At 42.0% G+C, this 17,524-nt stretch overlaps 1 protein-coding gene across 1 annotated transcript in view; it reads right to left on the bottom strand.

The window, feature by feature from the left end:
- Positions 1-16,095, bottom strand: part of Mep1a (meprin A subunit alpha) — a 28,707-nt gene extending 12,612 nt beyond the window's left edge. Inside the window, exons 1-7 of the mRNA XM_021643186.2 lie at positions 15,997-16,095; positions 15,886-15,910; positions 15,740-15,790; positions 12,879-12,919; positions 11,795-11,870; positions 5,245-5,362; positions 3,112-3,287 (exon numbers count right to left, since the gene is read on the bottom strand). Coding sequence (XP_021498861.1) covers positions 3,112-3,287; positions 5,245-5,362; positions 11,795-11,870; positions 12,879-12,919; positions 15,740-15,790; positions 15,886-15,910; positions 15,997-16,095 — 586 coding nt within the window. The remainder of the gene's footprint in view (positions 1-3,111; positions 3,288-5,244; positions 5,363-11,794; positions 11,871-12,878; positions 12,920-15,739; positions 15,791-15,885; positions 15,911-15,996) is intronic.
- Positions 16,096-17,524: the final 1,429 nt, after the last annotated feature.

The raw sequence follows: 17,524 nt of genomic DNA, 5'->3' as shown, positions 1-17,524 counted from the left end.
CTGATTATTAGCACTAATCCATTGATGTCATAATATGTTTCATAAAATGGTATGCATAAGATTGTTGGAACAATCATGAAATATCCATGTTCTAAAATACACATATGTTATATATGCTATATTATATGTGTTACAAGTACTTCATGTAATTGTATGAGAGAGTGTGTATGTGTGTGGCTTTTAGAATGAAGGCAAAATAGCAAATCTAAGGAAAGAACCATAAACAAAAAGAGAGGAAATTTTTGAATTAAAGGAACTAATCAGGATTACGTTTAAGATATAGCTCCTAAAAACCAAGCACACCCATCACCAGGTCCGTCCATCTTTCTCAGGGCCAGTTCTTTATGTGTTAGGGACACGAAATCCAAGGATCAAAGGGAAAGCAAACAGCTGGCAAGAAAGAATCATGCTGATCCAAGCTCATGCTCTTTGGTCTGGGAAGAAGATACGTAAGGAAAAATAAGATAAAAAGATAAAAAAGATTCCTAGCAAAGGTAACATGTTGAGGTAAACATTAGGGAAGAGATAAGATGTGGTGCAACTTGAAGAGATAATTCCACAGCTGAATCAATGTCCTGAAACTGACCAGTCACCAATAATTTACTGTTTCATTTACCCAGACAGGGAGAGTTGAGAGATGTTCAATTTCTTCCTCGGAGAGAGGAAAATTATACATACACAACACATAGAACAATGGTTGTGGTTGTTTCCACTGTAAAAGCAGCTACGCGACTCACAGGACGATAGCTCGTCAACCTCTGCTCAGCCTCAGAAGCTGAATCCTTTCCCTAGTTGAGGAGAGGAAAACAGTATCTGGACCCAGAGGATGGGAACGGACACTGCATCATAACCCGTGCAGTGGCCTTGGGTTAAATTCAGGGCCGTGTGGGCTGGAGACGACATACAAAAATAGGCACAAGTGACTGTGGGGAGGAGGACTCACTGTTGGGTTTCTGTCTCCCTGGAGAACAGTAATCCAGTGATTGCAGGTAAATTAGATAAACAGGATTGTACATGATGGAAATAAAGATAGGAGGTAGGTATGTGCGGAGCAGCCGTGGCTCCACCAGCACTGAGTAAATTGCAGATTGTACCAGCCAGTGTGGGTTCACTTGGGTAACATCATTTGCCTTCAAACTGTTTTTAAAAGTCACTGAGTTTTATTTCCCTCATGACACAAAAATAGGACGTGTGTGTGTGTGTGTGTGCTGAAGAAATTTTCAGCAAAGCCAGCTGTATGTGTAGGGAGGTAAGAAATTCAGACCTGTAGGCAAATATAGGTGGAATCTAAGAGAGCCCTAAAGCTTATAGCCAGTTAATGTGATACTTTTGCCTGTGAGTCCATTCTTCGTTTCCCCTACACACCCATTTAGGGTACAATCAGCTCTGAGAGCCAAACACATTAAGTCTCATCTGAAATTTCACGTCTGAGGAAAAACATTTCCAAACTACCCTCAAGGAACAGAGAACCCTCAGCTTAGACCGCTGTTTGGTCTCAGTGCTTAGGTGGTAGGATGCATTGATTGTGTGTGTGTGTGTGTGTGTGTGTGTGTGTGTTGCATGCCGGTGACAATAAGGCCTTTACAAGTTACAGCTTTCCTGTTATTTTTCCATGGTATTACCAAAATATGATGCGCAGGGAGGGACACGGGTTGAGAAGCCACATAGAGAAGTCTGATGAATTAGCGAGCTCTATCCGCCCTTCGGTAAGGACCACTGACCCTTTTTCCCGACGTGAGCTGTGCTGATAGAAGTCTGCACTGGATCGAATTTAACTTTGAAGCTTGACCAGTCCTCACAAGCCCCTAAAAGTCAAGTTACTACATACACACTGTCACGTATGAATCTATTCGTGAAACTCAAATATAAATAAAAATTATTTACTCAAGCAAGAGTGCAGTCATTTCTACTGTAGTCAAGTTTCATTATTTACTTTCATCATGACTTGAAAGAATGCTTTTCCACATTCTGATCTAATTTCTACATTCAAAGCCTGGATGCATGTGTACATACTCATACACATACATACACATACGTACATACACAGGCACACATGCTTACATACATATATACACACAGAGGTCCACACATATATACATAAACACACATATATACATACATGCATACACTCAGTCCTGCATACATGTACATTAAAGCACATATACATACATGCCCATATATATGAAAACATATATGTGTGTACATGTGCATGTACTCATTGCTTACGCCACACATATATTCACACACATACACACATAAACATACACATTGTCTTAGCTAGGTTTCTACTGATGTGGTAAAACATTATAGGCAAAAGCAACTTGAGAGGAAAGGGTTTATTTCAGCTCAGAGTTTCACATCACAGTCTATCATCGTTAGAGGAAGTCAGTTCCCGGAAGCAGGAACTGAAGCAGAGGCTGTGAAGGAGGGGTGATTCCTGGCTTGCTCAGCCTGGTTTTTCTGAACATCCCAGGACTATTTGCCCAGCTGTGGCACTGCTCACGAAAAGGCCGGTCCCTCCCTGATGAATCATCACTATCAAGAAAGTGCCCTACAGGCTCGCCTACAGGCCAATTCTGTCCAGGCATTTTGTCAACTAAAATTATTTTTTCCCAAGTGACCCTAACCTGTATCAAGTTGGCATTAAAAGCAACTAGCAGACACACACACACACGCATAAAATGCATATACTTACGCATACAAATATACACATATACACATGAGCACACATACATAAAACCCTGCAGAGTGTGTTTTCTGGTTGTTCTCATCCTGCCATTAGCCTTCTGAAGCTTCCCCGCAGAAAACAGCCCTAATGACCTCTGAAGTCCAAGTCCCTTTACTCATCACAACAAGAAAATAGGTTTTTAGATTGAGTTTTAACAAAACATTGACCCCAAGCACACAGCTCTGACTTTCAAGTGACCCCCTCGTGAGCCATTCGACTCTCAGTTGTGACCATATCAGCACAGCTCTTGTCTCCCCCCACTCCCTCCCCCCAGAGAAGCTGACTCTCCTGGCCCAGAGTCGGCCTGGGCCTCCCACAGATGTTCCCAGAAAGCTGTAATGACAGTAGCAGGCTCTTCCCCATGATGCTGGGTTCATACGCACCTGGAATAATTTCATCCCACCAGATGGTCACATAGTCATCCCGGTCAGTCCTTGACTGCTCATGGTAAAATCCTAGAGCATGCAGGATCTCATGTTCAATGATGGCCTTATAGTCACAGCCCTGGCCAATGGAAAGGTTCTGTCCCACGTGTTGATCACCAACCATAGACCAGCACCTTTAAAGGGGGAGGAGGGGAAGATGCTTTCATAGAGCCGTATTTATAGATAATTTATATATTTCAAATGGTAATTTATAAGATTCTAGGACAAAAAGTAAAAAGTTAGGTTTGATTTTTTTTTAATTGCAGGCTGGGGAGATTGCTTAGGGAAACACTTGCTATGCAAGATTGAGGACCAGAGTTCAAATCCCCAGCATCCACTTAAAAGACAGCAGTAGGAGAGAGAGACACTTTGTAGCCCCAGAACTTGAAAGGCAGAGATGGGATCCCAGAGCAGCCTGGCTAGCCAGACTCTAGAGTGACTGGGGCTGCAGCCTCATTCAAAACACTCTCTTCTTTCTGTTTGGAAATATCTGATACAGTATTAAGTTAGTGTGCTGTACGTCACAGCATCAACACTTACTCCAGCCACAACTTTGTTCCTAAAGGCCAAGTTTAGTATACGTATAGGAAAGAGGACAGGTACAGTTGCTTGGATCAATTCAACACTGAAAGGTTAAAAGGGGGCTTTTAAAAGACCAGAAAGGAAAGAATTTCCATGTATTGATGGCTCCGTGGCAAGAAAAGAGTCAAATACGGGATGTTTTCAGCAAGCAACCGCTGTGTTCTCCTATGCCAGCTTAGAGTGAAAATTTATCTTAAAAGCCTTTTTTCCCTGCACGCAAACTGATCATAACAGGGCATCAAGGAAAGGAAACCTGGTATTCTTTTTCCCTTGTGTAAAGCCACAGGGCATGCCGAAGAGCAACATTATTGCTTTTAGATTAAAATACTGCCTTTTAGTGATGGCTGTGGCTGATTTAAATTCTATCTTTAGGGAATTCCCAAATCCCTTATAAGGAGCACAGGCAATCTTCATGGTTGTGAAATATATCCTTAATGAAGCGAGTTAACGAATGCAGAACTTCACAGTTTGGGAGATAGTCTGATCACACGGGGAAGACTGCCTACCTCGTGTCAAAGGATCCTAGGCAAGAAGAGCCCAAAGCTTCCTTCTACTTAGGCAAGAAGCAACAGGGAACTAAGCTGGAGACAGGCTTATACTGGGTTTCTTGGGGGTGGAGTTTTTCAGGTTGGTTCCTAGGGTTGAGGCTGGTGAGATTTCAAGCCAAGCCCAGGGATTTGTGGGTTTTCATGTTCAAGGATTGGTGGGTTTGTAGGCTCAGGGAGTGGTGGGATTTCATGCTCAGGGATTGGTGGTTTTGTTAAGTTTTCAAACCCTGAGATTATCTTAGACAATTTATTCTACACTAAGGATGTTCTGTCCCAGCCAACTTACCCTCCTGTCACCATGCCTTCCTCACATAAACTATATTCCTTCCCACCTTGTAAGCCAGAATAAATCCTTCTTCCTTTAAATTGCTTATCATAGGAATTGGCACATAGCAGTAAGAGTCACTGATCCACTGTCTCACTTCCTTCTGAAAGGCCCTCAGCAAGAAGAACCTCAAACTTCCCTCAAAAACTGGTGGATTAGGGAATCTTAAAAGACTCCCTAAGTTTAATCATGGAATGTCCCTTGCCCTCTCTATCCAAAACTCTTTTTTTTTTCTTTTCTCATAAATTCAATTTTCTTCTGTTAGAACACCTAGAATTTCCTACAAACAATCTCCTTTTGGCCTGACACTGTGAAATCTAGATTGATAGGAAAAGCTCTGCTGGTAATCTTCAGTGCTGCCGGGGATTGCAAATTGCTTGGCAATGCTCACATTGTCTTACCTATCTACTTCTCTAAATTGTTAGCATCCTGCACCTTTGAATGCTGATTCAAGTGCTATGTATCCCAAAAAAGAAGAGCAAAGCTACAGAGATGGTTCAGAAGCTGAAAACAGTGAAAGATCCGCTTTTGCTTTTTTTCTTAGTGTCTTTTAGTTTAGCTTTTAAAAATAGATGTGTGTCATCTTAGAAACTGAAAGACACAGGTTTTTCCTGCTTTATAACATCTCATACTAACCCAGAGAATTGCTGGAAGATGATGTATGAGCTCTCCCCTTCATAGGGCTTGAAATCCACACAAGACTTTAGGCGGAACATCTCGAAGGCTTTGAGAATGGCTCCTTTGGCATTCAGATCTGTAAAACATTGACAAGCATTATTTAGATTTTGGAAAAACAGCCGTAGCTTATAGTATACAGAAGACTGTACCACTGATATGAAAAATACACAGAGATTCCATGTAGATTTTTGTTGTTGTTGTTGTTGGTCATCAACTCAGTTCCTTGGAAAGTAAAGTTGAAGTTTGTCACAGACATCGTGCTGGTTCATAGTTTGGAAGATCGATGTGACTCAGGGTGGAAGCTTGTGAGTGTACAAAGCCAAGCTAAACCATAGAACAACATCTGGCTTTTTTATCCTTTTTTCTCCCCTTCATTCAGAGCTTTGCCTAAGAAGAGTCATGTGGCAGAGTAGAAAGCAGAAATGGCTTGCAAATCACCCTAGCTCTTGTATGTAGGGATACAGCACCTTGTAAAGAAGGTACAGAATGAGCGGTCCCTTTCCCAGACTAAAACAATTAACTTGCTAGACTGCGGATGCATCTCTGCTGGTAGAGTGCTTGCCTAGCATGCTCCGGTCTTGAGTTCGTCCTCAGCCCCACATACTTCAGGCATGCTCCTGTATGTCTACAATCTTAGCACTTGGGAGATGCAAGCAGAAGGATCAGGAGTTTAAGGATAACCCTGGGCTAAATAAGACCCATTATTTAAAAAATTCCCACTAGACGGAGAGAAGCACAGTTTAGAGAGGCATGAAGGTTCTCAAAGCAAAAGAAACACACAAGGGGTTACCTTGCCTCCACATGTTAGAGCAGCAGAGAGTAGGCAAAACCAGTCAGCCAACACCATACACAGCGCAGTTCTGCCCATGACCGGAACAGATTAGAAAGGAGGGACACTCCAGAGAACTGAGATTACAATTTTCTTCATGTGCATTCTTTCCCCACTCGACTCACAGGAGGGTGAAAGCTCAGTTAAAAAGTCCTCCAAGCTGTGGATAGTGAGACCCTTGCTTCTGCACACTTTATTTCCTCTATTCACTAAAAATAATTATAAGCCTTGGAAGTTTGCCAAGTGACCACATCATGGCTTTCATTTATCAAAGTGCTGCCTTGGAGCGTTCACAGTGCGTACATCATAAGGTCGTGGCAACATCAGTAAGCAAATAGTCCTTAGCTGGGCAAGGTGGCTCACGTGTATTATTTTAGCACTTGTGAAAATTAACTTAAGTTCAAGGACAACCTCAGCTCTAGAGTAAGATTCTGTCAAAGGGAGAGAGAGACAGATGGAGGGGAGGAGGAAGTCCTTAGTGTCTTTGTTGACTGTAAAATTCTGGACACTATATTATTTTCCATTGCAGCAAACCATGCATTGGAAAAAAAGCAGCCTTTCAATAAATGAGGCTGGGGAACCTGGCTATCCGCATGAAGACAGAATAGGGGGAGCAATTCAACACATCCGTACAGGCAATGCTATATTTTGGCAGAGACCCCCCAAAGCAAAAAATATATAAGTGATGTTATATCAAACTAAGACTCTTCCACACCACCAAGGAACAAAGTGAACAGAGTAAAGAATCAACCTAAAAAAGGTTGAACTCTTCATCTAACACAGTATTAGTATCTAGAATAGAAACTTAAAAAACAATGTTGGGCTGAATGAATTTTGCGTTATGATGTGTCTCCAAGTCCACAAGGGCCAGGAAGTGGAATGTGGGGTTTGAATGAGAATGGCGCCCATAGGCACATGTGTGTAAACACTTGGTTCCCAGTTAGTGGAACTATTTGGAAGGATGAGGAGGTGTGGCCTTGTTGGAAGAGGGTGTGTCACTGCGTGGAGAGTAGGGGGCCTTTGGAAACCCCAAAGCCCATTTCAGGCCCAGTGTCTCTTTTTCTGCTTCCTACCAGGATGTAAGGTTTTAGCTACAGATCCAGTGTCATGCCTGCCTTTCATCACACTAAGGAGATGGATATACTAACTACATTGATTAAACATCACACACTGTTCTGGTTTGCTTTTTCTGTTAGCATCAAGCTGATTCAAGGACTTCTGCTGGCTACTATGAAAGTCAATCTCTGTCTCCCTTTCCACTCTTGAACAAGCTGTGAAAAGAGAACCAGAAACTCTGTTGTGGTTATAGAAAACCCATCCCAACATCACTGAAAAGAGAAAAAGGAAATACAGCCATTCTGCATGGCCTCCTTTCACTGGAAGAGAATACTGATTTCCCTGGGTGTGTGCCCGCAGCATTGGGATGGGTTAGCTTCTTCAGCTAAAGGAGGCTTTCTATAAGCCTTATTGTTGTCTCCATTCCCTGCAGAAGGTCCTGACATGGTAAATTATACATAATTTTGCCTTGTTCTGTCAATCACTAGCTCTTCTTAGGCATGGATGAAATTATAGGAGGAGAGCCAATTTCAGATGCTCGGTGACTGTGCAGGGCAGGCTGTGTGGACTGAAAAGCTCATTGTATTTGGCTGGGGAATCTCTTTTGAGGGTTTCTGAAGCTCTAAGTACAAATCCCTCCACAGGTAACAGTTACAAACTGAAAAAACTTGAGGTTAAAAACAATTACTAGGACAGAAAGTAGAGGAGAATTGTTCATGAAAAGAAAATGCCGGTGTTGCTGTTCCACAGTACTCCTCATGTGAGAAAGGATGAATGCAAACATGAATCTGAGTGCAAGCATGAATCTGCTAAGTAGGCATCTCCCAGGGAAGACTCTTGGACTGAGTTTCAGTCTGGGTGGATGGAAATTCAAAGAGGAATTGGGAGAAGAAAATCAAGGAAAACCAGAAGCCATGGTTGAGGAGGAAGGAGAGGTGGTCACAGAGTCTACAAACAACCCACGCCACAATTCTCATCAAACAAACAAGCTTTGAATAAACGGAAGAAGCTCTATGTATCTTACTGAGAAGTAACCATTGGAGCATTGAATGTTGACCAAACTGAGCAACACCTCACCTGCTGCCCGCCATGGTAGAAAGAGAATCAGGGGTGAGCTTGCTGAGGTTTTGGTCAGCTTGACACAAGCTCAAGTCACCGAGGAAGAAGCTACGACTGAGGAACTGCCTCTATCAGCCTGGCCTATAGGCAAGTCTATGGGAGAATTTTCCTGATTACTCACTGGTGTGGAAACGCCCAGCCCAGTGTGTGGGCAGTGCCATCCCTCGACAGGAGGTCCTTGATTGTATAAGAAAGCAAAGCCAGGAATCCCTGAGAGCAAGCCAGTGGGCAGCGCACCCCTGTGGTCTCTGCTGCAGTTCCTGCCTCTAGTTTGCTCAGAGATGGACTGTTGGCCTGAGGGCTACAAGAGGAAATAAGAGCTTTCACCCCGCAGTTTGCTTTTATAGCAACAGCGAAACAAACAATGACAAGGAGTTTTAGCCGCATGAAATTGGAGGGGCTGGGAAAATCCTTGGGCATTCCACTAAAACCCCAGAGAGACCCAGGAGGCTTAAGAGTCAACACTATGTCCCAGCATTCTGGGATCTGTTTTGAAGTAAGACCAAGACCAAAGCCAAGCCTCCAAAACGCCAGCCAAATCCTTGGCACAGTAATTCAAAAAATTAACAGCATTCTGAGGAACACGACAGGACAGCACATAGCGTCTCTCGCCACAGGGTAATATCCACAGCACTCCAGTACAGAGTCAAAAAACATCAGTGTGTGACAAAACATGATCTACAGAGTCCAGGAGAACTCCAATGCTAGAGTTAACAAAGAGCTTAAAGTACGATTGTGTATTTGTTCAAGGATTTGAAGAAAAAGAGAGAGCAATGGAGACTCTCAGCAGAGAAATAAACTTTATATGAAAGAAATGAAAATTCTGAATCACCATGGAAACAAGGCTCTGGGTGGATCTAAGAAGGTATTCCGAGTAAGTTTAACTGCAGAGGGAAGACCCGGTGTGGACACGGGGAGGGGGGGACGGAACACCACGCCATTGGGCTGGGATCCTGAGATGAATAAAACAGAGAAAGAGAGCTGAGCTGAGCACCAGCATTCATTTCTCTCTGCTTCCAGACACTGTAGGCCATGCGACCAGCTGCCTTCTGCTGCTGCCACCACACCATCCCCTCTGCGACGGACTTTTCAAACCGGAAGGTATTGATTGATGTCGGTCACAGGACAGATAGAAGCTCACAGAAAGGCTGAGCCTTCATTTTCTGAAGGAGCAGAGGGGATCAGCCTTCTTGGAAAAGACTGACACCCAGCTAGCTCACTCTAGTTACTTTATTCAAACATTATACAGGGTTAGCTGGGGCTGGGAGAGTTTCCAACTACCAAAGTTATTTTGCCTTCACTGCCCATGAGAGCTAGCCATAACCAAAAGTAAGAACTCCAGGTTTTCCAAGAGTGTCTTAGGACCAAGGTCGGAGCAGCTGCAATCTCCTGCATCGCTCCAAGTGCCGACTTCCCAAAGACACATTTCTTCAAGGGCAAAACAGTCTCAAAACAATTTCTCAGCCTCCACTGATTAACCCAAACACAGCAAAGGCTTCACTGAATCACTTCACTCAAAGCAAGACACAATGGTTTTACTATACATTCCACTTAAAGTGTCTATGTCTATTAAGGCTTTACTTTACGAATCATGGCAGTACAGACTGCCCCCCTCCTCTTCTTAAGTTAATTTGTCAGGTATTCGGTCATAACAAAAAGCAAAGTAACTGAATACAGGATTATTTTCAAAATGGAAAATTTGCGGAATGATTTTTAAGAGAAAATTACAGATGGTCAAAGAGTCATGGAGACACTTAAACAATGAACCTCAGTGCCTCAGTAACTAGTGGGAAAATATCAACAAGCCCAATGTATTTGCATTTACTTTCTGGAATATGGGAGAGGCAAGAAGGATGTTTGAGAAAAGGATGACCTAAGATTTTTCATACTTGCTCATTTACCATTATCTTACAGATTGGAGAAGCTTGAATACCAGTTAAATTCAAAGAAGTTTTCTTGGCCTTGAACTTTGGATTCCCATGACTTTATCTACCAAGGTTAGGGGGTTCCCCACCATGCTGCTGTGTGGGGTGCTAGGAGTAACCCTTCATGAACCATGAACGCTCTTTACCAACTAAGCACAGAGGAGTCTTAGGCATGCTGAGAAACCCTGTCATAACTTCGCTGAGCTAAAGCAAAGGTCCAGAAAAATATCAGGAAAAGGCACAGTCTGGGATTCCTTGGCACATGAGGGGCCATGCGATGAGAGAACCAGGAAGAAAAGTGGCAACTGGAAAAAAAACACTTTTTCCAAGGTGGTTCCTTAAATCGTGCTCCAGGGAGTATTTACTCAGGGAATTTACAAGGATGCTGTCAATTTACAAGGATGTGGGGGTTAAGACTTAATTGCAGATAAATAGCTGAGAACAATAGTGTTTTTCATCTGTTCGATGGAAGAAGTGTTAAAAGCAGCAGTGGCAACAGCCACTGGAGAATACTTAAACGCAATCTACATAGGTTGAGAGTCTGGAGAGGCCAGATACCCAGCAAGATGATGCAGCCTTGCCCTGGCTTCTCCTCCCATCCTCTCTGTCATTCAAGGAGTCTTTGCGGCAGTGTTATTAGTCAGTTACTTGAGGATCAGCCAGCACCTGCTCATGGTACCTAAAAGTCGCTCGTTTTCTACCAATTAATATTTCTATCAGTGACTAAAATGCAAAGTGTACAGATCTTCATCTTAAGAGAAAGAGAAAGCCAAAGTTGTTAATATTTTAGAAAACAGAACTTAACCATGAGTACTATATGCTTTTCTATTTCTCCAAAACATGTTATGGTTCCCATGGCAACAAAAAGAGAAGAAATCAATGTGCTGGAAATAGCATCCTCATTCTATACTCAGCTCAGCCTTTGTAACACTCAAGCACAAAACTTTACCATTACGATGTCAAGTTTCCCCTAACGGTTTTGTTCTTCGTAGTTTTCCTGATCCTACTAACACTTAAATGTGCGCAGTAACTTTTGACGGTGTCTGCTCCCGTGTGTCTGTATCTGTGTCTGTGCATGTTTGTGTTGTGGTGGGTACACATGTGCAAGTTTGGATGTGTGTGGGGGTCAAAAGTTAATTTTGGAGGTTGCTCCTCAGGTGAAATTCACTCTATTTTGAGGCAGGGTCTCTTATTGTCCCGGAGTTCACCAAGTAGATTGGGCTGGCTGGCCCAGGCCCTCAAGGGCCTCTACCTTCAAGCATTGGGCTTATAAGCATGCGTCAGTCTGCCAGAGGTTTTTTGTTTGTTTGTTTGTTTGTTTGTTTGTTTGTTTTTTAATGGGGTCACTGGGGATTGAACTCACATTCTCAAGGCTTACAAAGCAAGCACTTGACTGACTGAGTCATCCTTGACTTATTCTTCGACACTCTTGCAGACTGGTTAAAAAAAAAAAGTCATGGGTTTCTTCCCATGAGATAAAGAATCTTCAGGGAGATTTATGTATTGGTCTGAGGCTGATGAAGAGGAGAAAGGGGAGAGAAAAGTTTACCCATCTCTGGTTAAGAAAGACCTCCATTACCAAGATTGTCAGCCAGAATGTATGGAATGGGGAACTTCCATCTGCTTGTTGGATCTCTCAGGGCATTTCTGGTTGCCTGTGAGAAAACAAAAGCAGACTTATTGTCCGGTTCCATTTCTTTTCCCACCAGTTTTATTTGCATTTACAGCTGGATAAAATTCCATTGTGTGCACATGCCCCATTTCCCAGGTGTAGAAAAGTAAACACTGCCTGTTCTCTCACACAGGTAGGTCCTAGCTTCTGACTCTTAATATTTCTATTTTAGTATTTGGGTGGAAGAGAAGATGGAAAGGGGTCAGGAAACAAGAATGGGACTCATGAGAATACAAAGAGGAGGCTCACAAGGAGAAGGACGAGTGGGGTGATAGAACAGCAGTGATGTGAAGTGGAGGGGAGAGCACAACAGATGAAAGCATTTGATCATGGATGGGGATTGGGAAGATGGGGAAGGGCAATGAGTGGGGAGGAGGACCAACGGAAACTAAGTGTATATATAAAAAACAAAACAAAGGACAAAAAACGCCATCAGAGAACCAGCTACTTTGCAGATTAAGTAATACTATCAAAATGGAAAAACAAAACAAAACACAAAAAGAAAGAAAATTAAAAAAAAACAACAAACAACCAAAGATGACTGAGAAGCCCAGTGCCAAAGATTACCTTCATAACCCCCACTCACTTCATACCACCGTGAATCCAACTAACATAGGGAGTTTATCTTCTCATTGTAAAAACAATGGGAACTCCTTAGACATGATGCAGCGACATTAATAAGACCAAAATGAAGGGGCCAGGTAACTGCTAACTCTGCACACCTCCTGCAAACACACCGGAACATTTCCTTCCTATCCTTTGCTTATTGGGAAAAATTGGATAAACAAACTATTTGATGACCGTATACTTTTCTGTGATTTTTGATGTTTTTTATTACTCTCAACTATAGGGATGCCTTATTGACACAGGTATTATGCATCTTTGCTTCCTCCCCATGGTGTTCAATGTGGAGCTAGCCTAGGGCACAGGTTGAGCCTCCAGGGGGGCCACAATTCCCGAGGTGCAGCATTGTGTCATTGGTAGCACTCACTGGCAGAAGGATGTCTCCTTGAAAGAGGTTCAGGCCTGCATCTGGGGTGGATTTGAAAACAAAAGGATATTTGAAGTGAGCATTAATAGAAGGCATGTCACGATACAATTAATCTTGGTTATTATAAATCTTTCATCTCGTGCAGTCATCGATCTCTTTTTGAAACTGCAAACTTTTCCCTCTGAGTTAAATGGGAACAGTCAGTAATTTTAGAATAAATTTTTAGAATAAAAAAAAACCTTCTTTGAGAACCTTAGAACTGGCCTGGAGAGTTGGCTCAGTGGTTAAGAACACTGCTTGTTCTTGCTGTGGACCTGAGTTCAATTCTCAGCACCTACATGGCAGCTTGCAAGCATCTGTAACACCAGTTCCAGGGGTTCCAATCCCCTTTTCTGGCCTATGTGGGTAGCAGGCATGCACATGGTGCACAAACATACATGCAGTAGAAACCTCCATACATATAAGATAATAATGTTTTTAAAAATAACCTTATAACTAAGATGAATTAGAAGGGATCATGTTGATCATGAACTCTTAGGCTTTTCTTACTTAAAGGGAAAAACATGGAGCCCAGAGAGGAGTCATGAATGAGGAGGTCATTGTCCAAGTGAGCATTACAGCTGGTGTCCCAGCCCAGCCCTTCATGCCCCCCTTCCCTTCACCTAGGTAAATGAATTCATCCGAAGAGGATGAAGGCAGCCTCCGACTAAACCTGGGACAGTGCCCATGTGATGATGAATACCTGGGGATGACCTGCAGATCCATTCAAGGCTGTATATGTCTCTAAGCCCTGCTTTGCAGATGGACCAACACACACACACACTGCTTGGCTTGCTTAACCATGACCTCAAAAAACTTCTAAAACTAAGATTCTTAGAGGGAAAGATCACAGGAAAACTTCCCAGGCATTTAAAGAATACCACTTACATCTTAAAATAATATTTAGTTAATTCATTTTTAACTTTACTGTAATTAAAAATGTACAACAGAGGCCTGCCTGGGTTCAACTCTTGGCCTTTAATTAATTATTATCCTGTTGTTTCCTTAACTATAGGAGGGACCATGAAAATCCAAAAATGTATAGACATGTGAGAATGAAATGATAGATAATACCTATAAAAGTGCTTTAAAATGTGCTCCCAACAGAAATGCCTAATGATCACTCAGGCATGGGGCACACACCTTTAATCCCAGCACTCAGGAGGCAGAAGAAGACCGATTTCAGAGTTCAAGGCCAGCCTGGTCTACAAAGTGAGTTTCTAGAACAGCCAGGGCTACAACAGAGAAGCCATGTCTCAAAACAGCAACAACAAAATCATCGTCATAAGAAAAAAAATGCCAAATAAACACTAAATGTTAACACTGATCACAAAATACCACACTCTTTCCCCTAAGCAACTGGAGAACCAGCATTTTGTCCATTCTTTCACTTTATAAACATGATCTCATATAGTTCAGGTTGACTGTGACCTCTCTGTGTAGCCAAGGATAGCCTTGAACTCAGATATTCCTGCATCCACCTCCCCAGTGCTGGAGTTACAAGTATTAGCCATCACACCCATTATTGGGGTGCTTTTGAGTTCTGTCATCTTCCAACAGCAGTAAGCTACTGCGGTTTAGGTCTAAAGACCTGGAGGGGGGCTACTGCTGTAACCTGCTATCCTGGATGAGTCTCTAGTCATGGGAAGTTTCCTGTGTCTTTCTGGAAAAGGAAAACCGCATTTACCCCATTACAAGATAGAGGTGACACTAGATATGGATGTCGCTGCAAACTCTAAGGGGTTTGTGATCAGGTGTCCTGCTGCTGACACCAGCCCCAGCCAAAGATATCACCATGCAAAGACTTCTCTAAAACCCCGGAAGCAGAACGCAGAGACAAGACAGGTAACATCTCTATGTCTTTCCTCAATACATTTCTGAACAAGCTATCTAAACAGGAATATATTTACCACTTCCTTATGCCTCATCAGCTAGTCACCAGTACATCTGACGAGCCAGTCCGGCTTGGGATCTTTCTCCTACTAAATAGGATTTCTTTTTAGTCTTTCTAGTTTTCTTTTTTTAACAAGTAGAATAATTAATCACTTATCCCCCTTAATTCAAACTAGGAGCTAGAACATACTAAATCTTCATAAACAGAAAACTTGTTGCATAATCTTAGATCCAGTAAGGGCTCCCTAGCTCTTTTAGGAAAAGCTAACCTCAGGTCTGGGGTGATGGCTTAGTTGGTAAAATGGAGGCTGAACAAGCATGAGGATCTGACTTTGGGGCTCAGTACCCAAGTAAAAACCCAGGAACAATTTAATCCCAAAGATAAAAAGGCAGAAGTGTATAGATCCCTGGGTCTCACTGACCAAAGAGAGATCTCATCTCTCAATGCATGGCTCACATCCTTTCTCTACTTGTTTTCTCTATTTCTATTTCTCAGGATGGATAGTTCATGGAGAAATGTAACTGAAACTGACTTCTGGCCTACACACACACACACACAGACAGACACACACACACACACCTATTGACATGAATATATGCACAATCTAATGTGATTCCCTTTCTTTCCAGCACTATCATTTTCTAGAAACATCTAGTGCCAGTAAGCACCAAAAAATGTGTCTCTCCAAAAGGTGATCCTATTATCACTTTGATTTAAATCCTTTCATGGGCGTAGTGGTGCCCATCTGTGGTCCTGATTCTTTGGAAGTAGAGGCAGAAGGGTGGATGCTAGCTTAATCCGCCCTAGCAATTTCCAAGCCATCCAGGACTACATAGAGAGACTTTGTCTCAAAGTATTTAATCAAGCAGTTAATTAAAATAATCAACAAATGATTTGAAGGCCTCAATATTTCAGACACTGAACTCACCTAAGTTGATTTCTGGAATGTCCTTCTGTTTGCCACCCCCTATATCATGGTCTGTCAAAACATGAGGAAAAAGAATGTTGTTGAAGAAAACTTGTTGAATCTTGTTAAAGAAAACTTGGAAGAACTGCATGTGAAATGCCTCTTACCATGTCCATTCGAAAGATGCTTAATCTGGAAGGAAATGAATGAACACAAAGTGGGTACCTTTGACTACAAAAGATGCTTTTAAGCGTCTATACAAGTAGACATGTACTTACCGATACAGCTGCGATGTGGACAGAAAACAAGACCAGTGAGAGAACACAAGCAGGCCTCGTCCAAAGCATTGTTGCAAATGAGCAAAACCTCCTTGCCATAAAAACCTATTGGACCTTGCTCTAACTATCATGGTAGAAACTTTGACCCTTCTGTGGGTACTTCATTGCTTAGAAAATACAGTCTATGGGAATGAATGACACCTTCAAGGGTGTGTGCAAAGAAGCCTACTCTAAAAACTCATGACCCAGAGACTGGGAGAAAGTTTGAAAAATTAATAGTGAAATGAACATACGATAACAAGTTACACACCATGCCATTCGTGACAGAAGTAAAAATAATCTTCAAAGTGATAAAAATATATATATTGTCAATCACAGATGAACTAAAATTTTATGGAACTGTTACAAATCACAGTTACGACAAGACATCAATGCATGGCCCACATCCTTTCTCTCGGGTGTAAAAATAAAAGGTTTGTGACTAGTCTGATAGTAGTCTCTAAGCTCAATGCCATCTCAGTAAAGATCCCACCAATGTTTTCAACTGAATGTCACACACTGTTTTGGAAATTCACACAAAAACGTAAACTTCCAAGAATAAGAAAATGGATAAAAGAAAGATTTAAAAAAAAAAAAAAAAGGAATCACTGTAAGAGAAGCACCAAGACCCTTTTTAAAGTATGGTAATTAAGGAATATCACATGGCCAAAAGAAAGATTTCAATGCAAAAGAATGTCAAACGAAATGCCTGTGTATGTGAGTCTTTGTTACACAGGAGGAGCCAAAAGCACTAAAGGGAAACTTGTTCTCCTTAATAATGTTGAAATTTTGTATTTCTGTCCTAGGGGTACGTTAAAATTCTTACCCTGTACTGTTCAGAAAATTATAAACTCTCTATCAATGGTTTTCAGCCTCCCTTTAATGCAGTTCCTCATGTTACAGTGACCTCTGACTGCAAAAATACAGCTTCTCATGTTGTGGTGGCCTGTGACTATTTTATTGCCATTTCATAACTGTAATTTTGCTACTGTTATGAATCATAATGTAAACATCTTACACGCAGGAGATCTGATCTGCGAATCCTGTGAAAGGGTCATTTGGTACCCAAAGGGGTCTCGACTCGCAGGTTGGGAACCACTGCTCTAGATAAAGGTACAGATTCACAAGTCTCAAACCTTGAAGTCGGGTAAAAATTACTTAAATAAGAAAAAAGCTTGAAATTATAAAGAAAAATTAGTTTGGCTATATCAAAATTTAACCTACCCCCTTCACCTCTTCCCCCCTCCCCCCTTTTTAGACACTGTCTCATTTAGCCCAGATTGGCTTGCTGTGTAGATAAGAATGGCTTTGAATTCCTTGTCCTCCTGCTTTAGGCTCCAGAGAGTGCCAAGAAAATAAACTCTCACCATCACCCCCCCCCCTAGTTTTTTCAATGTGATGCCAGGACACCTTTACCTACCCTTCCAGTAAAGGTGTTAATGATTATTTTTTAATACTGATGATAGATACTCCTCTTAAAAAGTTAATT

This window comes from Meriones unguiculatus, chromosome 16 (assembly GCF_030254825.1).
Source record: "Meriones unguiculatus strain TT.TT164.6M chromosome 16, Bangor_MerUng_6.1, whole genome shotgun sequence".
NCBI lineage: Eukaryota > Metazoa > Chordata > Mammalia > Rodentia > Muridae > Meriones > Meriones unguiculatus.
The sequence above is the reverse complement of the archived record's forward strand: the minus strand, read 5'-3'. Positions and strand labels throughout refer to the sequence as shown.